The 24,352-nt window shown below is 47.3% G+C and overlaps 8 protein-coding genes across 8 annotated transcripts; 2 read left to right on the forward strand and 6 right to left on the reverse strand.

Annotated features, from left to right (window-relative positions):
* Positions 1-661: 661 nt before the first annotated feature.
* Positions 662-826, reverse strand: EDB93DRAFT_1040230 (uncharacterized protein; the record flags this gene model as incomplete). The annotated part of the gene is made up of 1 exon (XM_041444548.1): positions 662-826. A coding segment is annotated over one exon (165 nt), but the record flags the coding sequence as incomplete, so codon positions are not given.
* A 5,719-nt stretch (positions 827-6,545) lies between these two features.
* Positions 6,546-9,576, reverse strand: EDB93DRAFT_686898 (UNC-like C-terminal-domain-containing protein). The gene is made up of 4 exons (XM_041457102.1): positions 8,721-9,576; positions 7,769-8,671; positions 7,602-7,718; positions 6,546-7,551 (listed from the first exon to the last, which is right to left on the reverse strand). The coding sequence occupies exons 1-4, from the start codon at positions 9,453-9,455 to the stop codon at positions 6,712-6,714; spliced, it is 2,595 nt and encodes an 864-aa protein (XP_041305186.1). The 5' UTR covers positions 9,456-9,576; the 3' UTR covers positions 6,546-6,711.
* Positions 9,575-10,798, reverse strand: EDB93DRAFT_1322167 (V-ATPase proteolipid subunit C-like domain-containing protein). The gene is made up of 8 exons (XM_041454950.1): positions 10,675-10,798; positions 10,596-10,623; positions 10,513-10,525; positions 10,355-10,460; positions 10,262-10,301; positions 10,055-10,209; positions 9,962-10,001; positions 9,575-9,909 (listed from the first exon to the last, which is right to left on the reverse strand). The coding sequence occupies exons 1-8, from the start codon at positions 10,717-10,719 to the stop codon at positions 9,839-9,841; spliced, it is 498 nt and encodes a 165-aa protein (XP_041305187.1). The 5' UTR covers positions 10,720-10,798; the 3' UTR covers positions 9,575-9,838.
* A 32-nt stretch (positions 10,799-10,830) lies between these two features.
* On the forward strand, positions 10,831-11,931 carry EDB93DRAFT_1162264 (thioesterase thiol ester dehydrase-isomerase). Its single transcript, XM_041450069.1, has 8 exons — positions 10,831-10,974; positions 11,026-11,053; positions 11,104-11,129; positions 11,199-11,266; positions 11,424-11,533; positions 11,584-11,649; positions 11,702-11,739; positions 11,793-11,931. The coding sequence occupies exons 1-8, from the start codon at positions 10,945-10,947 to the stop codon at positions 11,850-11,852; spliced, it is 426 nt and encodes a 141-aa protein (XP_041305188.1). The 5' UTR covers positions 10,831-10,944; the 3' UTR covers positions 11,853-11,931.
* A 94-nt stretch (positions 11,932-12,025) lies between these two features.
* Positions 12,026-12,490, reverse strand: EDB93DRAFT_1055140 (uncharacterized protein; the record flags this gene model as incomplete). Its single annotated transcript, XM_041444743.1, has 1 exon — positions 12,026-12,490. A coding segment is annotated over one exon (465 nt), but the record flags the coding sequence as incomplete, so codon positions are not given.
* Positions 12,491-13,711: 1,221 nt separating this feature from the next.
* EDB93DRAFT_1056839 (uncharacterized protein) lies at positions 13,712-14,500 on the reverse strand (the record flags this gene model as incomplete). The annotated part of the gene is made up of 2 exons (XM_041444764.1): positions 13,712-13,865; positions 14,199-14,500. Coding segments are annotated over 2 exons (456 nt in total), but the record flags the coding sequence as incomplete, so codon positions are not given.
* Positions 14,501-16,075: 1,575 nt separating this feature from the next.
* On the reverse strand, positions 16,076-18,531 carry EDB93DRAFT_1162273 (cytochrome P450). The gene is made up of 13 exons (XM_041450070.1): positions 18,305-18,531; positions 18,122-18,251; positions 17,882-18,070; positions 17,681-17,832; positions 17,510-17,625; positions 17,316-17,445; positions 17,247-17,260; positions 17,009-17,198; positions 16,905-16,958; positions 16,826-16,850; positions 16,643-16,779; positions 16,450-16,582; positions 16,076-16,393 (listed from the first exon to the last, which is right to left on the reverse strand). Exons 1-13 carry the CDS (start codon positions 18,507-18,509, stop codon positions 16,309-16,311), a joined length of 1,560 nt encoding a protein of 519 aa, XP_041305191.1. The 5' UTR covers positions 18,510-18,531; the 3' UTR covers positions 16,076-16,308.
* Positions 18,532-19,889: 1,358 nt separating this feature from the next.
* Positions 19,890-22,921, forward strand: EDB93DRAFT_687252 (uncharacterized protein). The gene is made up of 6 exons (XM_041457103.1): positions 19,890-20,220; positions 20,269-20,493; positions 20,545-21,134; positions 21,184-21,393; positions 21,447-22,079; positions 22,129-22,921. The coding sequence occupies exons 1-6, from the start codon at positions 20,078-20,080 to the stop codon at positions 22,755-22,757; spliced, it is 2,430 nt and encodes an 809-aa protein (XP_041305192.1). The 5' UTR covers positions 19,890-20,077; the 3' UTR covers positions 22,758-22,921.
* The last annotated feature ends 1,431 nt before the right edge of the window (positions 22,922-24,352 follow it).

The following is a 24,352-nucleotide window of genomic DNA, read 5'->3' on the forward strand; positions in this document are numbered from 1 at the left end:
GGAATAGGTCTCTGTACGACGACATGTGGTGTGAGGCATCCAATTCAAACAACTTGATATGTGTGTCCTGCTTTCTGTTTGAGTCTGCAAGTGTGGCGAAGGTAAGCGAGGTTTTCTCTTCTAATGTGCTTGTTTCATGTGCTAACCACACCCTCAGGTTTGTCATCCTTTTCTTTATCCATTGCACTTGCAGCTGTTTCGGCTCGCTTGTCCTTGCCCTTGCCCCCGCTAGCTCCTCCACCTCCTTGTCCTCGACAATCTCACTTCATGTGGCTATATTTGCCACAATTGTAGCAATTTCCTTTTACCCTGCGAGTGCGCTGACTTGAATTTGCATTGTAGGCAGCATCTTCATTGGAGGATCCGCCCTTCTTTGATTTAGAGGCTTGGTGGTTGTATTTGTCGACAATGGTGGACATTAGTGTGTCGTAGGTGAGCTTGACACTCCAGACTTTTGCGGATGCTGTTAATGCTGATAGGTGGAGGTCATAACTACCTGGTAATGAACTCATTATCATTGTCGCAAAGCTCTCGTCAGAAGGTGCGTGTGCTAGTGATGACAATTGTTCTCTAATTGTTCGTGTTTTGTCAAAGTGTTCTCTGATGTTCCCTTTTTCAGGGCATTTTTGATCCTGGAGCTTCCGGAGTAGCTCAATGGATCCATGTGTGAACATTGTTCAAATAGGCTTGAGAGATGCGTGAAAATTTCCTTCACAGTTGCAAGACCTTTGATCTGTATGAACAGGGAGTCTGGAATCGTTCCAGCAATTTGCTGCTTGGTAATGGCCTGGCCCATGCGCCAGTCTTTCAATTCTGTCTTGTACGTGCTGACTTCTTTCATTTAATCAGCTGTTGTTGGTGTCCATGATGCTCCTCTGCCAGGTAGGTCCTGGGGATTAATTGGCTTAGTCTCAGTACCATCCATCATGAATACCTCACTCGCAACAAAGAAGTTGTGTTCCATCTCCTTCATTCTCAGTGTTTACTGCATCATTGCGTGCATGGTGGCGCAACACTTTGGCCACAGATTAAGATCACTTGACTTTGCAGTTTGCTTATCCTTTTTTCAACCTGGACCTGATGTTCTCAAGTTGATAGATGTACTACCTACAAGGGAAGATGGCCAGTTTTGCAATACTGATAAGTGTACCAAGCTTTTTGCTTATGACAAGGTAAGCAAAGTTTTATTGCAATCAAGTACCACTCACATGACCCTTGCAGTTTGGCATTTTCAATCCTCAGGTTTATCGCAGGTGTCTTCACAGCTGACTTCACACTATCCTTAGCCACACAAATGACCATCACAAAGACAGTGGGTGACCACTGTTTTAGAGAGATGCAGGGCATTCTCCAATGAATTATCTACTAAGTATCACATCTGTGAGACATACATGTCTTCATCAGAATTGAACTTTTCTTGTTGTAAGATGTCATTTTGCTGAGGCTCATGCAGTGCTTTATCTTTGAGTATAATTTACATATTTTTGGTTAAATTTTGCCAAAATAACCTAATGAAAAACATCTTTTGCCCGATTCCATGATGTTCCAGTCCAGTTCTGGCTGATGTGAGAACCATGGACCGGACCAAGGAGAACCGGACCAAAAGTCCAGTTCAAACCATGGTTCTGGACCGGACCATGGCAGCACTAATGCCACTGCACCACATTGGGACGAATTCACTTAGTCTCGAACCAGACTCAACTGACATCCCAAATTGGGAACCCTGTCAGTAGAGTCTGGGATCCAACCAGAGGTAATAAGGGGGTTTGGTAGTTAGTGGTCAAATGTGTCACATCACGCTCTTAACGCATGTCCAATGTCTGCCTCGTCAGTGTTGAGCAACCGTTAGACACGTCTTTCTCTTATTTATTCAACTATCCTTCATTTTAGGTCAATTATATACTCATAATGGACGAAAATTTGACACTCTGCTGGCCTTCTGTTCGTAAATGTGCACACAGCCCTTCATCAAGCACTCGCACCAGTGACAAGGCCAATCCAACCACACCCATCTGACCACACCCATCTGTTCTGTCAATACACATGTCTGCACCCTCAATTCACGTTCTCCACTTATTGATGATGCTGTGCCGACCCATGGATAGCTAATACTTCCCAAGCTTGTGACATCCAGTTGAAGTTGTCATATGGCAACTGCTTGATTTTGGTACCATCATTGGCAACTGCTCGTGCGACACAAAGTGAGTCTTGGCTGAGGTAAAAATTGCACGTCCTTGGAAAGAATGCGATGACGATGCACCATAATGATTCCACAGTTGAATGACACACTTGGGAACTTAGTTGTCCCACATTATAAAGCAGGTTATTGGTGGGTGAAGATTGACATGGCGGCTTCGTTGAAAGCTCGAGATCCAGAAACAGCACTTGTGGGAGGTCATGAAAGTTGACACGAGGTGTTATAGGGGAGGACTCGGACCCAACAGAATTGATTGCTTTAATGTCATTGAGAGAATCCAGGTGTGAACAAAGTGGGTACATATTGCAGCAGCCTATTTGTATTGCTCTGAGACAAAATGAAGAGAGAAAATGGGTTGCTCGACACCAACAAGGCAGACGTTGGACGTGCGTTAAGAGTGTGACATGACACATTTGACCACTAACTACCAAACCCCCTTATTTTTTCAAGCAGGCCTTTGGTAACCTCAAGGCACCTTCAGGGAAGCTACTGTGCACCCTAATGGTCATTCACGATGTTGCCACTCGATGGAACTACACTCACACCATGATTCAAAGAGCACTGATGCTCCGCAAGGTGAGTGTTTTGATTTCAACATGTATTAATTTCATTACTATACTACCAGGCAATTGAGAAATGGGTGTTCGAAAGGAAAGAGCTCCATGATGAGCTTTATTTATCAAGCCAAGAGTGGGCTTTTCTCAAGCAGCTTGCCAACATTCTTGAGGTGAGTCTCGTCATACTATAGAAAATAGAATGGCACACCGAGTCAACAAAATCCTGCAGGTATTCACCAAGGTCACATTTTACATGTCACGCTCGAACACACCAACTTTGCCATGGGCAATCCCAATGTATCACCACATGGAAACAGCTTTGCAGTCAGCCACCTTGGACAATAATGTCAGCGGAAAACTGCAGCAAGCATGTGCAGTTGGGTTGCGGAAGCTTCACCATTACTTCAACATGGCTCAACAACAACCATTTCAACACTCTTGCAACTAGTTGAGTAGAGTTCTCCTAATTTTATACATTAACACTGATTTTGTGCTATGTGTACTTAGTTTGTCACCCAGCGCTCCGCCTCGAGTGGTTCTGTAACCTCGACAACAATGGATACACTCAAGCAAAAATAATTTTTGAACATTTCATTGCACACTATGAGCTTGCAACACCAGGAGTCATTCCTACTGCATCTCACATACCTCCACCATCAGCTTCTCCTGATGAAGATTCTTTTCTTTTGTCACTGATTAATTTGCGTCCTGATGGCAAATCCCACCCAACATCGACAGTACCCATCCAGTCCAAGTTCGAGCGCTATGCCATCCTTGCACAGGGTGCCAAGGACCCAAATGCCTTGAGCATGCCTCTTATATGGTGGAAGGTACATTTTTTTCTTATTTCAGACTTGAAAAACTAGTTGACTATCTACAAAGGACCATTCTCATGAATTTCCGACTCTCTCTCGCATTGCGCGTGATATCCTTGCCATTCCAGGTGCCATTTCTCCTGTCGAGTGGCTCTTTTCAAAGTCATGCCACTTGTGTACTGACCAGCGGTCTTCCTAGTGATGTGCACGGCCCTGCTTGAGGCCCTGGGCTGGCCCAAGCCGGGCCCAGCCCAGGCCTAAGTCACAGCCTGAGGAAGGCTTGGGCATGGGCTTGGGTTTTGAGAAGCCTGAGCCAATGGCTTGAGCTGCAGCTTTGGCATGTTCAATGGCACTGTCATAGAAGCAATGTGTAGGTACCCATTCAAAAGCCTATGATCATGATATACTAAACAACACATTTCAGATGCCTGGTAACGCGTTCAATTTACATTACAACAAGTTGGTCATAGCTGTCGGTGCTTACTCACAAAGTACGTGGACTGTAGTACCGTGATCCATATCATTCTGACAAAATTAATGATAGCATTCAATGTACCTGGTGTTACGACTTGGATGGTATCTGTTGGCGACGCTCAAACAGAGCGTGTGTCGTCAATGGTCAAGGACGTCCTTGGGCTAGCCCAAGGTTAGGGGTCTTACTTGGTGAGGCTTCGGCAAGTAAGATTTAACACCTATGTCCAAATCGGGTAGCTTATGTCAAGCGGATGCTAGACGATAAGCGGTATCTGCCAAGGCTTACGACACCCGAAGGTTAATCGTAAGATTGTTGTTAATTAGAGGGACAGAAGTCTGACTAGTTAACAGGGGCTTTGCTCGTCGATGAAGTCGACGAGTAAAGATCGAGACTAAGGACTTATCCGCAAAGAGCAGATAAGAAGATAGAATATAGACTACTAGCTAGGCAAAAAGGATCACTCTGGTAAGAGTAGGAGGTCAAGAACCAAGTAGATTCAAGTTAAGGAATACGGTACATGGTAGCGAGTTTATATAGAGGACAGGAAGCGTATTAGTGGGTGATAACTCGTACTACCAAGAGCGGTAAATGGTAAAGGGTAAGACTATAAAAGGAAAGCACGTTCGAGGTGAGACACGAGTGAACATGAACGTGCTGATAAAGAAATGAGTCAAAGATCGAAACAAGAAGTGAAATGCGCAGGGGCACGATCATGCAACTGCGGAGCTAAGTATAAGTGCGCATGCATGACTGCGCACCGAGTCATAGATCGGGAAAGGGAACTGGGTAGAGGGGGCGCAGCATGCGTCGTATCATAGGTTACCGTCCAGATGGTAAGGGTAGAGGGACTGTCCACAGGATCAGTCAGGTGGTGGGACGGAGCATGGGTATGCTTCGTCATCAAAAGGATCCAGCCAGATGTACTGGCTTTGCTGCAGCGACAGGTAGAGGGCGAAGGGGAATGCGAGGATAACCAGTATGACGAGAGTAAGGTCGGGGTAAGGGTGTGATGTGAGGGCTGATACGAGGATGATGAGGAGAAAAATGGTAGGGGCCCAAGCATCAAGATGTTCTTGTAACACCTGGCGTCAAGGAGCACGAACATTTCCTCAAAGATGTGCAAGATGCTCGGGCAATCAGGACACGCATAATAGATTGTAAGTGTATCTACTTGTTGTGATAGACACCGCTTACCTTGCCTAGGTTTTTAGCAGGCCAATCAACCTGTCCTCTCTGACGTCCAATGCTGAAACTTGCTCAATTTCTGCATTGTCAGTAAGTATCTGGTCTCTAATGACATCCACCACCTGCCGCAACCACTACCCTACTCCAGCAACAACCAGCATCTAGCGCATGCGCCCAGCACACACCAACATTTGCTGGCATGGCTAAGGCGAATGCAGACGACACTTTGGCGAAGGAGAAAGGAAGGTGCTGGGGAAAAGAGAAAGCAGAAGAGGAATGAGTGAAAGAAAGTTGTCGAGGAGACAAACAAGGTGCGCTGCCCACTCCCAACCTGCCTAATCCTCTGCAACTGACTGCCATGTGACATCGGCCTACTGAGCCACAGCCTGTTGGGCTCAAGCCCCTGGCTTGGGCTCACAGGCTCAGGACTCTGATTTTCCTAAGCCTGAGCCGCTCCAAGCCAAGCCTAAGCCACGGCTTTGAGCCCAAGCCAGGCCGGAACATCACTAGTCCGACCATCTTCCCTTGCTGCAGCCACCGTGACACAGTCAATGTGTGCGAAGCTATGGATCCAGCAGGGTCTCTTTGATTTCAACGAGTAAAACATAACTGTGTACAAACTGTTTAAACCAGTTTACAAACGTCTACTTACTGTTTATGTTTATTTACTCGAAAATCGTAAATGTAAACTAAACGGTTGGAGCCTTAGTTGATGGCGCAATATCCAGTTCGGAGCCAATAGATACAGTTGTTTCTGTACAAATGTTCATACTGCTCGACAATGTGCATGTTTGAATTTATCTAAAAATGATCACCAGTGTCTAGTCTTGCTCGTGGTCCACTAAGCTTGAGTTAGAGACACCGTCGAAGCGCGATCATTGCTGTTGGTGATAAACATTGTCAGGCTATACGAAGATGGGACGCACTGCGCAGGTTGAATTTGTTCGTCTAACGTTGACTTCGAAATTTAGCTCATGGATCTCTGCCTTGATGGAAAGTCTTGAGTCTAGTAATCGAGGGTCCCGTATCACGATGTACAGTGCTGAGAGTCCGACCATTACAATCAGAAAGGAGACATCCCGATCATAGCACATATGAGCGCAGAGATAGTTATCACAAAGAATGAACTCTCTGGGATTGATCTCGTGAGCCTGTTTCTTTGATAACCAAGAAATGTTTATCCCTACAGAATCCCTAAATGCTCAAGGAATTGAAGAGCTTTTTCAAATTTCCAGTATAGCGACTATGTAGGACAGACTACGAAACATTGGTTTCGGACATATGGCGTAACCAAGGCTGCATTCAAAATCACGAGTTCAACAGCCACGCGGTCAGAAGCTTGTGAAGTCTTGTATGCGTCATCCGATGCATCAGCATTCAGTTGTGGCGATGCGGCATGACGATATCTATGGTATGTGCAATTGCAGTCCTTCCCTTAACACACAGCTCCGAACCTCGAAGGCCCATCAAAAAATCGTCATATCAAAGGGAGGGATCGAGTGCAGAAAATTCCGAACATTCGGACCCTCCTTCGACATCGGTGTCAACCCACGCGTCAGGGTCAGTGGTATCTTCTGATATCACGTCCTTTGGCTGATGTGATAAGTCAACCGGGAAGAGGGGTCGTCGCGAATGATGATGGGTCTTCATAGAAGGACCACGGAACACGTCTTCGAAATCATTTTCTCGTTCTCCAGGCTTTGAGCTCCGGTTCTCCCTTCGACTTAGCGAGCCTTTGACTTCGTGCAGATGAGCTGTCCGTGCCAAGCGTTTGGTGGATTTGGGAATGATGAGTCCTGTTGATGAGTGCGAGTTTGTTCGCACCATGTGAGCGGCGCGGGGGAGTGTGGATATCTCTGTGGAGTTAGAATTAGGTATGCGGCGGGTGGGGGTGCGGAGTGCAAAATTGGCAAATGGAGGGCCGGAACGTTTTGTGGTGGAGCCGCGCGGGGTGGATCGTTTATCTGCGAAGGCAATAAAATGAGGGGGTCGACGTGGAATGGGATCATGATCGGAGGACCGTTGCGCTCGATGAGACGGAAAGTCCACAGGAGAATCTAGGCGTGAAGGACGATCCTTTTGAGGTTCAGACCTTTTGCCGACAGGAATCTCAGGACTGCGACTTCGGAACAGTAAATTATTCGAGCCACGTTCAGCATTACTGCTAGCGAAGCTCAAGTTGCGCCGGCCCCATTCTCTCGCAGAACGAGTAACAAGTTGAGGGGGTTCTATTGACGGTGCACCTCTGGTTAAGCCAATGAACACGAGCACTGCCAGAAGCAGGCAAAGTTGTGCAATGCCAAGACGCTTTTCAAGAGTGACCTTGGAATATCATGAGCAACCATTATCATTTCCAGGACATGGAAGCTAACCTCTTCAGCAAGATGATTTACTCGCGAGAGCAATTCACTGTGTTCGAACTCCAGACGAAGCCGCTGCCTTTCCCACTCGTGAACTGTGCGCTGATACATTTGTGCTTGTATGCGACTCTGAGAGATGTATAAGGCACGTCGTTGAAATTGAGTCTGGTGGAACTCACGATGCTCTGCAACCTGCCAACATCCTCACCGAGCCTCCTGAGTACTTCGCGTACACCAGCAGTTTGCTCTTCCACATAACGTGCATACAGGCTATGATTTGCCTCCAGGAAAGTCAATCGGGTCATGATTGTGCGGTATATTGACTCTCCACCTGATCCGACGGGTGGAGGGGTAGGCAATGTTGGCAAGGCTGTCGACAGCGTGTTCGCAGATGAGCTGTGATGAGATGATAATGATGAAGATAAAGATTGCGATAAAGATGCGTCCATATTAGAGGTATGCGAGAGTTCTGAAGAGATTAGATTTTGGGATCGTGTAGACGTGCTCTCATTAGGCGAGAGGGATGCTGTAGAAGATTTGGCGGTGTCGAAAGAAGATGTAACGTTGGTGTCGGAACTCAATACTGATGTAGAGGTAGCGGACGGGGTAGGCTGCTGCACGGTGGCGGAGTCGGTAAGACTAATGGCTAGCGGAGACGCCGTGGATTGAACGGAAGAGTTGACTGAGCTGGACGTCCCGCTCACCGCCTTGGATTGCTGAGAGTTACTTAAACTCATATGTGCCGTAGACAGAACCTTGGTTGTGGGAAGTGGGGTATTAGGAGGATATGCAGAAGGTATATTCCGAGCCTCAAGCTCGTCCATAAACTTGTTCAGTTCAGATCCCCCGGAACTGATGGGTAGGGGCTCCGTTATGGAGGAAAATGCTTGAGCTTGAGCTCGGGCGAGTTTATGACTCTCTTCTTCCCACATGTCCCATTTCCATTGCTCAAGATGGGTCAGACCATAGACCCTAAGAAGGGAGACAGGACAGTAATACTCATGTCCATAGTGTGAATGGAAGTCGATACGGATGTACCTGTAGAAATCACGCAGGGTAGTTGGGGTGTGGAAAGACTGTGCCTCGGTCAACGACAAGGTCCAAAAATTGGGGAGAGATACGCGCCTGCACACCACGGACATTCTTTCCCTTGTAGGTACCTGCCAGTACCCACCCGTCATCAGACGTCGTGTAGGTCTTTGCGACCTTGACCGAAAAATCCTTGAACACCCCACTGAAAAACTCGAAGTTTGCGAGCTGCACGGTGTCGATTCTGATATCCTCGCACAACTCTACAACCACGAACTGCTCCTCCTTGCTTGAAGAACAAGGCGAAAGCATATATTTATCCTTCTTTGATGACAGAATAGACGAAGAATACTTGGCAGAGCGATGAGAAGTGTGTACGCGTGCGGAGCAGTCTAGGTTTGCATAATTGAAGCGGTCCGTGATAGGTACCCTGAAGTGAGGGGAAAGTGCTATTTCCGGGAGGTGTGCAGACGTGTCCGGCACAGTGACATTAGTTTCATGGGTAGCACTTGACTCCGTGTGCTCTAACGCTTCAATTTGTGGATGAGCCGTCACCCGAGGCTGAGTCTGTGATTGAGGTTTGGATTGGGATTGAAACTGTTTGGACTTCCACTCTTCGAACGAGAGCAGGACATCCTCGACATCATCTAGAGGTTCTATAGACGGAGGTGGTGTCAGGCAGCAGAGAGGTGGCTCGGGCTCATGCTTGCGATGTGCGAGAACTATAGCGCGAAATGGGTCATTCTTGGAGGAGGGAAGGGCGACCGAGACGGCAAGAGCTGGCAACGTAAGCAGGAGAAGGTGCAACGTCTTGGACAGCGCCGTGAAAGAAACCATCAATAAAGTCTCTGACAATCACAGCCTTTCAAGTCTTCCAAGGAGTCGAAGACAGCTAAAGCAACATGGGTGCTTGCAACAAAAAGTTATAAGAAGAAGACGGTATTTGATGGCCACGCCGGCGATTCTAAGAGCCACAATAAGTATTTTGGTCACTGTCCCTGGGGGGCTGGGCCTGACAATCTTCAACGAGTATTTTAAACACATATTCACACAACAAAGGGTAATCATTGGCCGTAGATGCATCACTCGAGCAGACAATACATGCAAGGGCAAGGATAAACATGGATGTATTAGACAGAAAACAGCATTGAAGGTTTATAATGAAGTCCGTCATCTTTCTAAACGCACTGCAAAAGTTATGTTAATAAAACGAGTAGAAATCAAGGAAAGCAATATACCGTTCCTACCAACTCTCCAGCTTTTGTGTGCATGATAAGTGCAACAATCAAGCCTACAGATAACCATTCAATACCATACATCGTCTATACAAGATATCGTCTTACCATAAAGACCCAGAACTTCAGCGAAGATGAGGATTAAAATCTGCGCAGCATGTTAGATTTGTCCCTAACAAGACCAAGCCAATGAAAACTCGCCATTCCAACGAAAAGTCGTGGCTGTTGTGCGGTACCACGGACACCAGCATCACCGACGATACCAATGGCAAAACCTGCGGCAAGACCAGCGAGACCGACTGACAAACCAGCACCGAGGTCAATGAATCCTTGCGCCAGGGACATCTCCGCCTGCACTAGATTAGATACAATTCAGCATCCAGAATGTCGGGCAGGAATAGAACACACGTGAACTGGAAATGAGGACGGACACCACCAGACCGTAGATCTGCGCACTATCAGAACTGACGGCAATTAAGATGAAGGAAAGCAAGGACATACGCCGATAATACCAGCCATGATAACGGGGACGACACACTTCATCATGAGGTCTGGACGGAGGACACCCATTGCGGAGATACCGACACCAGACTTTGCAGTACCATAACTGTGCAAAATGTTAAATACATCATAAGACCTACAACGCAAAAGTTTCAGACCTTGCACCAAGACCTAGCACACACAAGCACAAAGATGCGTCAGAAGATCAGAGCTTCCGACAACGGTTGTTCAGAACACTTACAAGTGAACACAATTGCGCAGGTGCAGCCCTATGGACTCTTCAGTCTCGAAAGCGAACAAGGAAAAAGCTTAGAACCAACCATGGCACCAAAGAAGGGCGCGTAGACGGGACAGAGGTCGGACATGATTTGTACTTTGAAGGGGGTAGATGTAGACAATTGGGCGACGCTAGTAAATGGCTGAGTAGACGTAGTTCGAGTCGACGACGCAGTAGGGAGAAAGCCGATCGGAGATCCAACGTCTCGGCAGCAGCCATTGTTTGGCAAGAGCTTTGGAATCAAACAACCTCCTTCTCCCTTTGGAAACATCAATTGTTTTCCGGACGGCATATCCGACTGGAAAGACGCATAATGTCTGCTTCCTTGAGATTCACCCGAAGGGTATGTCTTTTATACAGCTTGCTTGTGCTTTCTCACAGGAAACTATGCCAGGTGTGGAAATCATTTATAGACAACAAAGGTATTCCCACCAAGCACTTTTTGGCGCGAGTCGCTGAATACAGCAGCTAGGGCATGATGCACAGTGTTTTCCCAACGTGAGAATTTAAATTTTTGACTTGCATCCGATACTGACCAGGTCTTTCAGCTCGTTATTCACCGCGCAGCTTCCCGGAACAGTTGATTTCTCGCTGAAGATAGATCAATTTAACTGTACGTACTTTTCTCTCCTGTTGTCATAAACACTTATATCTCTCCAGTAAACAGAGTCGGGGTACGTATCCAATTTTCTTTCTCCAAGTATCAAACTTATCGACACACCAAACCAGACCGTGCACGGCGGCCTAATCCTGTCGCTGACTGATACCCTTCGGTTCACTCGCTGTTGCAAGCAAAGGTCATTACATGACTGGCGTTTCGACCGATATTGGTGCATCCTTTGTACGACCTGCAGGCAGGACAGGCGATACCCTTCATGCACGAGCCACACTTACTGCCATAGGTCAGTGATGCAAAGATTTGCTATAATGTTCTACTAGCTCACCGAAGCAGGGAAATCCTTGGCCTATACTCGCGTGGATTTTACCAATTCTACAGGCGATTTAGTGGCGTATGGCTGTAAATATTGTCTTTAGCACGTCGAGACACTTGGCTAATCGCATTACATCAGATCACACGAAATATATTGGGAAATCATCGTCTGACCCTGTGAGTAAAACAAATAATACTTTCTAGCTCAACGACCTAACAATTTTTTACAGAATAACGTGAAGTTTTCGGAAGATGGCGAGCAGGTAATAGAAGGGAACGACGTCGACTGATACAGTTTTTATTTTTGCTGTGATCTACCAAACACGTGTCAAGTTTTAGAAATAACAACATTCACTTCGTACAAATGATCTGTGGCATGGATAAAGCAGTAAAGGTCAAGAAAAGAAAAGCATCAATGTGAGAAAACAAACATTTCTATCGGTTTTTCACTGTAATGTATCCATTATTGCGCATGATGCAACAGGTGGAGCAGGCGCAAGGCTGCGTCTTCCTCGGACGCCCTTGTTAATGAGCTATCCAATTTTCTCGATCTACCAAAGTCTATCAGGCGGAAGCTCTTAGTCGATGATGGCCGCTGAATTGGCCACTCCGTTGGCTTGCCCTGCTGCCACAGAATGTTTCGCGCTGCGAAAGACTCGTGCAACCACCCCGCATGATGAAAGCGAAAGACAAGCGACGCGCATTCTTGCTTGTCGTCCGTGCACAACTCCTCCGGGTCTATCTCCTTGCCACAGTACTCCAGGAGTAAGATCGGACTCAAATAGTCACTAGGATCCTTGCCGTCAGCTGATTTATCGGGTGTGTAATACCCGTAGAACTGCGGGCAGAGTGCCCCGACAGGAACAGGATCATGCAGAGGGGGCATGACATTATATCCGTTCCAGTGTTGGAAGAAGTGGTCAGGGAACGATTGATAGTTGCTTGCCTCTCGAGCGAGGTGGAGGTCATGTTCGATCGAGAGTTTCGCAACAACAGTGACTGTCGCGGTGCGCGGAACGGTCCCCGAACCACCCCCGCCGTGCCCGCATTGATTCCTGGAGGCTTGCCACTTCTCATTAGTATGGATGCGAAGAACTGGTCCAGAGTAAGATGCGACGCGGATGACCCTCGGAGGTTCAACGGTGAATATTTCTTCCTCGCTGTGTTCTTCTTCACTCTGTTCTTCATCACTTTCTTCTGTGTCAACTTGTGCTTCGTTCCTGTGGTCCTGCTCTGGCTCCTCTTTTCCTTTCCCCTTGTCCTCCCTGGGAGCAGACTCCAGCGTGCTCGGTTCCTCGGAGTTCTGAATCTCGTCCACCTCCATCTCAACGCCAGGCGCTTCTTCCTGCTCCACTTTGGCTCCGGGCTCTACACCTTGCCCGTCTATGACGTCCATTTCAACACCGATGTTGATATTCCCCGTTTGAGTTGAGATACTGGAAGAGTCCGCAGGAGGATTCCCATCCAAAGTTGGTACAGATTCAGCGTCATTGGCATTGGCGGACTTTTCATCACCCGGTTTGTCCAAAAGTTCATCATCTGGGCTGATGAAGGATGCAGTCACCTCTGGGAGCTGGAGTTCCTCGATGGTAACGTGACCAACTGTTCGCTTCGAACCAGAGGCTTGCGAGGACTCTGTTCCGGGGGCTATATGCGGGCCAGCCTGCAGGGATTCTTCAGGTTTCCCCACTGGATCGTTTAGGAGTGCTTCCCATTTGCCATCGTCCTTTAACTTCTGGATCTGTCGACGGGCGTCCAACTCCACACAAGTTCTGCACATACGAGGCTCGATAAAAAGGTCACGGGGAAGCTCCCACTCCACACTGTGCACAACCGAATGATTACCAGAGCCAACTGCACGCGGTGAAAGGTAGAGATGAGCTTCTTCCACTTGCGTCCTCTTTCGGGGTCGCGGAGGGAGCAAAACTTCGATCAACGGTTCTTCCGTCGGTCCCTCCTTATTAGAAGGAAAGATGCGCATGATAGTCTTCTCCTTCGTTGCTTCGTCTTCGGCTATCTCGGCTAGTTTCTGCGCCTTCAACGCAGCCTCTTTACCTTCTGGTGCAAGGGAGAGGGAATAAGTTCGGACGATGTTTTGGTTGGCGACTTTGGAAAGCCATGGAATTTCGTAATCATCATCGCCCTGATTAATAGATAATTTATTCCAAGGGTCGTGGACATGGAGCTTTTTAGGGAGAAGATACAAAGGAATCCGCTGTTGGAGAGTCGGATTCCCATCGTGTGTGCACGGGATGAAGGGATGTGGAGAGGGATAATGGTCAGGATGGAAGGGCGAATCGATGCTCGGCAATGGCGCGGCAGGTTCATCTGTCGGTTTATCCGCGCCTTTTGCTGGTGATGTTTTGTCTGGTTCATCTACTAGCATAACATCATTGAGCTGCACGCCGGCGGTTGCATCTTCCTCGGCATCGTCATTGGCAGCTTTTACTGCCTCCTCTTCTTGGTTGGTACTGATATTATCGTCCTTATCACCGACTGGAGGGATTGGATCCCCTTCATCTGTGACTTCTGCTATGTAGGTAGAACCGAGGAAGTGTGATTTTGCCTGCTCTCTAACATCCTTTCGGCGGGAATACTGATCGAATATGCCCAATTTGACGCGCGTGTCATAGCACGCAATCAGTTCCCCGATGTCAGCTACTGGTATCTCTTTGGGATCCTCTTCCTGATCGGCCCAAAAGAGTTCATCCTTCGCTGTAAGCTCACCAGCCTGGCGCATCCATTTTGCAAGTCTGCTTCCCGTGGATTTGGTGATATAGTTTGGCACATTTGGGAGACGTCGAACATTGTAGAAGTCGTAGAGCGTCGCACCCCATAAATCAAGTCCATTTCCGGCCTCCTTGCCTCTCAATGGAGACGGCTTGATGGCTTTTCCATTAGGATCACGAGGCCAGACACGGAAGACAATGCGATTCTTGCCATATCCAACGCAACTTGTGTCATTATCAATTTGATCTTGGATAGACTTGGGAAGTTTATGGGGGTCAATCTTGCTGAAATCAGTGTATTCGGCTCGTGAGGTTGCATCTAAGCTGCAACGAAATTGTTCCAATATGTGCGAGCATCGATAATAGCGACATACCGCTCTCCTGGATAATCCTTATCTTTGGATTTCTTGGGCGGTGGCCCCTTGGTAGACTCAGAATCTACAGCCTTCGCAACGCGTCGTTTGGCCTTTTGGGTCTTCAGAAAACCCCGTTTCATGATGGCGATTTATTTGGATGAACGATCTTAGGGTGTCACAAATCACGATTCTACGATATGCGCAAAGACGATGAGGGGAGTGGGATGAAGGCCCAGAGGCAGAAGAGCAACAATCAATAAACCTTAAGTAGCAACGCGGACGTCAACTACTATCAAAGGGCTAAAGTATTTCCTAAAATAGTCACCTCTTTATAGTTCTATGTTGGTTGACAGAGGGAGGCTGTTGATTTATCAGTAAATTATCCGTATGACCGTTCTTTGTATGATTTTCAAAAGCACATACAATAGTTGCACCTGGATACGAGAGAAGCTTGAGCGAAACAGCCCCTAGCTGTTGACAACAAACTCTCGAATTCTTAACACGATTGATGGACTGTTTAAACTTTTGGTAGGAAAGAAATGGATCTGAGTGAGTGACACGACGTTGGAGAGCTCCCAAGTAGTGCAAGCCGGAATAATATTTATTCAACGCTTGATTCAACCGTCATCACGCATCTGAATCACTCACGTGACCAACTTGAACACGGTAACTCTCGGTCTCACATTCACACTGAATCGCTGACAGGTCGGTCTTGTTTTTGAGACAAGTAACGTTCGGCACAACAAAAGAGAATGAAACATCTATCTCAGCGACCTACAGTCAATAATTTCGTCGACCGTCGAGGCTAGCAGACAACGAGTGTCTTTTTTCTGTGGAACATGGCACAATTGCCACAGACTTCGTTCCAGAGCCACTTGATCACCTTCTGCGTTTCTGCCTCTCACCACTCAGTGGCACTCATTACAGCCCAAAAATCACTCGTTCACTTTCAAAAGCCGTGACTGGGCCATTTAAGTCGTTGAGTCTGGGAAACGAGCCAGCGATCCTCCTGTCTACGTCTAGTTCTTCAGTGCATCAATCAAGTTTTGTCTTTTTTTCTTCAGTTCTTGGTTCAGTCCGTAGTTCTGCTTGTTGGAAGAACCTGGCCAGACCCATCCATCCCTACGACCCTGATAGCTCATCTGCCCTTCGTCGTAATAGTCCCAGACTGGTTTCAGTATTATCATCTTATCGGCGACGTGTATTGCCATCTAATCTCGTGCCTCGCTGCCACCTACTCAGTGTATTTTTCATGGAGCTTTCATTGCCTATACCTTTGACAGCTGGCTGCCCTAACCAAACTCTTTCCGCTGTGATACAAGTTAATCGTAATGTTAGGAACACGACACTTGTGGGCTGCGTTGCACACTTCGATATGTTGTGTCGTGCACTCGAGGTGTATCGTGCAATTATTAAAGTTCGCTTCGCTTTGGAGTGTCATATCGAAGCGTCATATTTTCATCCATAAAATATAGACAAAGTAGAAAATCAAAACTACTCAAACAAGGCATATGTGCCAACGCAATTCGAACTGAAAAAAGGACTTGTCGGTTATAAGTACACTGAGAACAATGTGGCACGAAAAGATCATGCAGGGGACTGACAGATTGGCAGTTGGCCCAAGTCAGAACATAGAAAAGGACGATGAGACCATATACATATTACTCCCCCGTTCGTAAAGCGTCCACAATTCCTGAATGAACATGAGAACGTGGAGAAATACTGCAGGGAAAGACCGTAGCAGCACTAAAGCGGTGAAAATATTAGTGACGGGATGAAATGACATGAGGAAAACAAGGTACCGAGTGAGTCCCGTCTTGAATTGGGGGGTAAATTCGATCACTTTGCCCTGGTCATCTTTGGCAGGAGAAAACTCCACCGTGGCCAACATAGTCACGATAGCAGACCACACAGAGGCATCAGCAGCATACCGGCCTGACCAAAGAATGTATTGACTCATCACATGCAGTATGGGAATGAAACAATTCAACCTACCTGCACATATACGTCGGCCAAAGCCAAATACATATTCAGCTGGGTCATCGTCCGTCAGCCCACCATCGGCGTCCATGAATCTCTCTGGTATAAACGTAGATGCGTCAGGGTACCGTTTTTCATCCCGTGAAATGTTCCTGCAATATAAGGTCAGCATCTCACAACGGAGAGAATGTATCTGACCATATGTTGCATAGGACAATCGTTCCTGATGTATAGTATGATTTATCGATGGTTTTCTCATTAGATGAAAAGGGCGCACCTTTTGGAATAAAGTAACCGTCATATATATCATCACTCGAGGTGGCACGTGGCACTATAATATCATCTTTATTGCGGGCCTCATCGCTAAGCGAAAAATATTACCAATGGGTCCGATAGGCTGACATCGCAAAGTCTCCCGCAGAACAGATTCAACATATGGTAGTGACGCTCTGTCTTCAAATGTAGGTAAGCGATCCCGCCCAACCACCAAGTCGATCTCCGTTTGTGCGCGTTTTTGAACATCTGGGTAAGAAACCATGGCGAGAGCAAAAGCCATCAAGATTGAAGTAGTCTGTGAAGAAATTGAGCAATTGGCGATATAATTAAGACATCTGCTAACCGTCTCGTATGAACCTGCATAAACGTATCAAAAAGCAATATAATGTGCCCTGTAAGAGAGAAAACGAACCCATAACAGCAGTAGAAGCTGCTTTCTTTAAGGCACCCTCAAATAATAGTTTGGATGCCTCGTCTTGCCTCTCCATTCGCTGAAGATTTTCTGCCACCATTGAAAACTGACCATGCACCAAATTCCCGACCTTCACGACCATACGATTAACGGTTAGGACAAACCTAATATGTTTTGAAACGAAAGATGCTCACCATATGCTGCTTTGTATATCGAAATGGCACCTCCGTCGTTTCAGTCATGAGATTGGTGGAAGCTTGAGCCTCGCGTTTGATTGAGGATCCCCAGCACCAGTCAGGTAACTTCAGTACTGGATCAGAGTACAGAATGTCAGCTATTTTCATGAGAAAAAGAACTGAGCTCACAGAAGGGGAAGGTTTTGAGCAAGATTGCTCTCTCTGGAGTCACCACCTCAATCCCAATGGCCAGTGCATCATCTACGAGTTGAACCAGAGGATCATCACGAAGGCCAGTTTGATAGCCGTATGTCACCGACATCGCGACTGATACAGAGAATCTGTGAACAGGTTGATGAAGTTTTGATGTTTACAGATAGATCCACAAACGTTGCGAAGTGGGAACGATAATGTTGAGGGTCATCAATTAGGCTGACGATCATCTCACGAGCCTGCTTGAGCTGCATTGGACGAAATTTGAGTGCTGAGTTGGGACGGAAAGTCTGATGGAAGAGGCGCCGACAAAGACGCCATTCGTCACCATAGCCTGTGAATGCAAAGTTGACCGACCAGCCAAATCTGATTGAAGCTCGGACTGGTTGGATAACATAACAGTAAAACAACACGCACGGCTTAACTGTGGCTACGTATGGTCGATCGGAGTAAATGCGAGAACGCTTGTTCAGCAAGGCTTCTGCAATGTGCTGAGAATTGATCACTAAGACTTCCTGTCCTAGAAGTCGCACGAAAACCAAGTCTCCTGATATGATAATCTGCACCACATATGCACCGTAGCACTATATGACCACGTACCATAAGTAGCAGCCCATTCGGTATAAGTCAACCAAGGTTCCTTGGTGTTGATAGATAAGACGTTTCCTAACAGTGGAAGCGGCACTGGGCCAGGGGGAAGTTTGTTCTGTTTGTTCCTAACGAGCCATTGGAGGGATTTGATGACAACCAGGGAAGCAGGTAAGACGGCGAAGATAGCAAGGCGACCATCAACTGAAGGAAACATGGATAGAGTGGTGCGTGAGTAGATCCAAAACGTAAAACATACCTAATGAATTATAACTGCATGGGGAAGCGATTAAGTATCCCACTTTGTGCCTGGCGTGCTGGAAGAGTTGAGAAGGATAAATAGGATAGGGCTAAGAGAAGCTAGGGTCACCATATATTATGATATAATAGGACCCATTCCATCAACGTTTGACTTAATTCGACACAATAGACATGGAGTTACATATACACCCCCTGTGAAATCATGATGTACTTCGTGGTGGTCAATGATCGATTATGTTTGACGGAAGAGACCAATCGGATAGATGGGAGTAGGGTTCATTCGCTTCGAGTTCACCCCCGCAATTAATCGACTTGAATCATCGAGCTGAGTTCTTAAGTTCATCGCGATTATTTCCAAAAACTCTGACGTGCCTGCAGTAGCTCGTCGGAGTTTCCCGGCACCCACGCTGTCCTGGGGTGACCGGTGACCAATGACCATTACCTCGTATTGCTTGCACCTCCCTTTTGCCTCCCTTACCAGTTTTCACAGAACTTTCGTTTTTCAAAGATATCATCATTAGCATAGAGTAACTCAATCTCAAATTCAATATTGCACATTGCTTAAGAGTCAGTGTCCCGCCCTCCCAGCGGTTCCACCCCACGAACTTCTACCCCCAGCTGACGCTTGGACCAGCCCAACCCTTGTAGATCGTGTCACCGACTCTAGAGCTAGATGAAGCAGGACGTTTGAACCTTAATATTATTATTTGCACGCTTCGTATGCAGGCCACCCCGTCGTTTGGCCTTCGGAAAACCCTGTTTCATGGTGATATCTGATAGAGTTGGTCTGGAATCTGGATGGCCACTGAACGATCTTAGGGTCTCATAAATCACAATTTCTATGACACTCACAAAGACGTTGGGAGAGTCGGATGAAGACCTACTAGTAGAGGGAGAAGAGCAACAATCAATAAACTTCAAGTAGCAAACGGTCTTGTTTTCGAGACAGGTAGCGTTCGGCACAAAAAGAGAATGAAACATTTATCTCAACGACTCATAGTCAATAAATTCATGGACAACAACATCGAGGCTAACGGAGGACTGTGACTCAATCATGATAGCGCGAGCGTCGCCCATCGGACTTCGTTCTAACTTGAAGATCTGAGAACATAATTTCCGAAATCAAGTTTCTCAAAAGCGCTTTTATAAACGAGAGTCGTTACAGTGTGGTAGAGTAGTATCTCGTAACATGAAAAATATGAAAAATTCTACGCATTTATATTGAACTTATGAGGAACTACGAGTAAGTTTAGGCCTAGGTACCTGAGCTCGGGGCAGCTTAAACGGTAATGCAGAGTCACGTGCGCGTGGTGATGGGAACGCGTCGTCGGAGTTGAACTGTAGGTCCACAATTGTTGCCAGTCCGCCATACTTATCCACATCAGATTGATCGATGGCTCGCCACATTTGCGCCACATTGGTCGACCAGATATAAGGGAAGCAGGAAGTGTTCATTATTTCTTGTTCTCTTAGTTTTACCAGTCCCGCCCACAACGTTCAGTCAGCATAACAACATTTAGCGTGATGGCCTCTGCTGGAGAGACAGGCACATCGTCTACTCCACCACGCGCAAATGCACCAGCTCATGATGCTGGTGAAATAAAATCTACCCCAAACAGCCGTGGAGCTGCTGTCGTCAGCGAGAACATCAGCCTGGTCGGTGTCAGGTGCGCACCTTTCCTGTTTGTATTGAGTAGCACCTAAATTCCATCAAGGGTTAAAGAAGTACGCCCATGGATTCAGAGGGACGTCGAACAGGCTAAGCAGTGCAAGGCAGATGCGATGCTGCAGTCTCTCTTGCAGCGCACTTCTTGTGCTCCGGAGACTAAACAGCCCGAGCTCCTGCAAAAGTGCTTGAAGGCAGTTCTGCCGGTTTGCAATGGACAGGTCTCCGCCGGAGGCATATACTCTTCGGGTGTCGAGACAGCCCTGAAAAAATAGTGAGCACTCCTTCGCTGATCGAACGTTTTCACGCTCACAACGATCGCAAGTGTTCGTCCGGGAGCAGAAAACAACTTCTACAGCCCTTTTATAGAAGCCACTAACATCGCTCTCGCTTGTCTTGAAGATATCAAGGTTGACGGGATGCGTACACCTGTCCCCGCTGTGGACATGATCTGTCAGCAGAATGACATGCCCATGTACCAAAACCACCAGATCGTGACATCAACTCGGAAGCCTGATGGCCTCTTTCTTCCATTGAAAAGTGCATGCGCTCCTTTCGAGAATGAGAAGGACGGTAAACAGGGAAAACAGAAGGGCAGACAGCAAGGTGACAATAAAGATGACGAGAAAGACGACATGAAACACAACACGAAGCGCAAGGCTCACATGGTCAAGAATGCAATGACAAAGCCGCCCGCGCCACTCCCCTGGGAAGATGTCCTAGCTTGCATCGAGTTCAAGAGAAAGACGCCAGGGAGGAAGCAAGGGATTCAACCGCCGTTGCCCTCTTCGTATAGTGTGAAACACTATATACCTACCAAACCAGAGTATCTGCCGGTAGATCACCTCAAGGCTCATGATCCGGCATCAGGCCCTTTACAGACTCCAATAGCACAACCTGCGTCTGACGCTGCTCGTAAGTGATATATTCCTGATTTCAAGATCAAACTAAATCAGCCGAGCAGTAGTTTCATCTTCTGGCCTGACTGCTGCCCAGCCTTCCCAGGGTAGATCCAGCTCCAAGCGCAAGGCCACGAACACTTTGCAATCCGCCGCAAAAAAAACCAAGATCATGCCTGACGAGCCGGATGTGACCGTCCAGACGGGCCTGTATGCCGCTGAAATGTTTGCGGCCAATCTTGCCGTCAATTATTTGATTAATCTCATCGTCGTCGGTGAGCTCATTTGTCTATCGGGATTGGCCTTGCTCTTACCATAGCTTTTTCAGACGACGTGGTCTGGATTTGGTATTATGATCGCCAGGGCATCGTTCAAAGCTCAGGAATCAACTTCATTCAAGATCTCCCGCGATTCATGGTGTTATTGTACGCTTTACAACGCTTCGAGCTACATGATTGGGGCCGAAACAAGGACTTCCTCCCAGTCCAATTTGAGGGGAAACAATGCCACGAATTAAATATCAAGGACGAAGAACTCGGAGAGGTAGATCTGCTGCTTCACACCAGCCACGACGAAAGAGTGACGCATTACGGACTACAAGGACGGGCCACCAATGTGGTCCCTGTTACTAGCGAAGCGCTTGCGAAGAAATACGACAACCTCCCGGATGGGATGGTCGCCAAGATCTTTTGGGGAGATGCAAATCGTACTAGTGAGCCGGAAATCTTGAAAAGGGTTGAAGAGATCGCTGAGACGCACGATACCGTGAAAAACCATATTCCGGAGCTGCTCTGGCACCACACGTTCATAAATCCCACGTCCGCCATCCGAGAAGCGCTCGGGGTTCCGGAACCCACCACTGGCAGTCGTGTGCTTTACATTCTCATATTCCGCAAACTCCACCCTATCACGAAGCTTCACGGCAAAGAGCTATTCGATATCTGGCGTCAGTGCATTCTGTGTACGTGTTGGATTGAATTTATGTGGCTCTTCGTTGACATAGCAAGCAGGTCACCTTACTCTGTGGGAAGAAGGGGTCTATCATCGAGATATCAGTCCTGGGAACTTGATGTGGTACAAGAAAAATGGCAAACTAATCGGTGTCTTAAATGACTACGATCTATCCTCGTTGGCGAATGTAGTGGGTCCTCAAGGCAACGAACGTACGGGCACCGTACCGTTTATGGCGCTCGATCTTCTAACCGCAAAGGCTCAACGAGGCGAAGTCAAACACATATATCGCCACGATCTGGAATCATTTATGTGGGTTTTTATCTGGATTTGCTTGCGTTACAAGGAGGGTGTTCTTTTATCAGCGGAACTACGCCCCTTGGATGAATGGGCGACATCAGATGCTGTGACATGCGGCGAGAAGAAATATTTTTTCCTGGGTCATCTGCTGGACTACCCCTCGTACGTAGATCCGCGTATATGGCGTTTCCTTGTGGAGTGTGTCCTTGTGCTCAAGAAAGAGACCGATCGTCGATCTGATCTCCGCCTCGAGAGGCTACTGCTGGTACCGGGAGTAGCCGAGCAGTCCAACGACGAAGAACCAGAAGATATCGATGGTTTTCTACGCATGCTTACAAACACGAAGGGCTGGGTTGAGCTATCTGAGCTCAGCAACCCTTCACAGTGATTTCTTTACTCTTACTTACAGGCTTTTGGACATTGGTACTTGTGTCTTGCAGTTTTTATGCTCATCTGTTAAAATATACGATTCTGCAGAGTGATTATGCTATGTCAACTTGCCCAGGCTGTCCTCTTCACATCGTCGTCCAACACTGTACGCTATGGTTCCATCCACTTTCTCTGTCAACTTCGCGATGACGATACTCACATGTATTAATGTCACTTTTATCAGTTGCGCGATGCACGAATATCTCAATCCGCATCCACGTTTGTTGTGACTCAGCGTGTCACTAACAATGACTACACTACAGTACAACCAGCTGCATGATAACTGTTAGCTTGATGGCGGGAGGGGGTTACCTTGAGCGAGACACGCAGGAATCTGATGACTCTGTAAGAACTCAAATATGAATGCATTTGCAAAAGTGGTGCTATGAGGTGTCGACTGTGTGGTGCAGGAGAATGAAAGTTGGTCGGTGGGAAATTCTGTATGTACACTAAACTGAAAGTCTAGAGGGCGTCGAAAGCATGATAGTGTGTCAGCACGTAGTGTGGATAGGGGGGAAGCGGCGGAAGAGAAACGAAGCGCACGAAGAGATGGATCCGAGTGTATGGGTGATGCGAATATCGATGACGAGGGGGTCAGACACAGGTGTGGAGGAAGGAGGTTAAAATGAGTGTGTGCATCCACACGTCTTCCCTCCTTCATGACTGATGCGGAGCAGGACGACGACGACCAAAGAAAATTCCGCAGCAGCTCACTCCTTCATACACAAAGTCTTCCGCTCTGACGGTTGGGCCTTGTCCTTGTGTTTGGATTGGTTGTGCTTGAGACGCTTGTGCCCCTGCTGGCATTGAATTGTCGGCCTCGTTGCCATTTGTGCGTTGCATAGCTGCGGCCGCTTCCTCATCGGTTTCAGGGACAATGCCATATCTCTGCAATGTGTTATGATGGGATAAAAGGATAGCGAAGGCAAGCTACTCACATCTTCATCTTGAGCCAGAGGTACATTGACGATGCTGCTTGACTTTTTTAGAGGACGTAAGCTGAAATTCCAATGCCGGGATTTGCGAGGGGATGGTGGAAGCGTATCTCTAGGTTGGGCACTGGACCTGAGGGAACCAAACAAATTGCGCCAATGAAGGAAAGATGGACTCGGAGACGGAGCTGCACGACTTGAGTCATTGCCGAAGAAATCATTGCCCTGTATCCAAGTCAAATTAGCAAGAGCTGAAGAACGAAAAATTCTACTAACATATTTTGCCGAGCCTCTGGTATTGGCCTGTTGTACGAGATGGAGAATGGACGTTAAGAATCGAGCGAAAGATATGAGAAAATAGAAGTTGCTCACGATTGGTTGCCGCACAACTTTCGGTTGAGCTGGATGTCCCTGGTACAAAGTGAGATGTGGTGTGAAACTTAAAGAGCAGCGGCGATAGATGACTTGCCTTGAGCTTTGTATCTGCACCCTAAATCGTCAAAAACGTTAGGCAGGGAAATTAAGCAACAAAGCGTACACATACCACAACTTTGAGTGCAGCCTCCAGGCTCCATACATAGATATTTTTGTCTGCTCCAGCACTGGCAATGTATTTTCCATC

The sequence above is a fragment of the Suillus bovinus genome, assembly GCF_016758785.1.
Source record: "Suillus bovinus strain UH-Sbo-P2 chromosome Unknown EDB93scaffold_51, whole genome shotgun sequence".
Lineage (NCBI taxonomy): Eukaryota > Fungi > Basidiomycota > Agaricomycetes > Boletales > Suillaceae > Suillus > Suillus bovinus.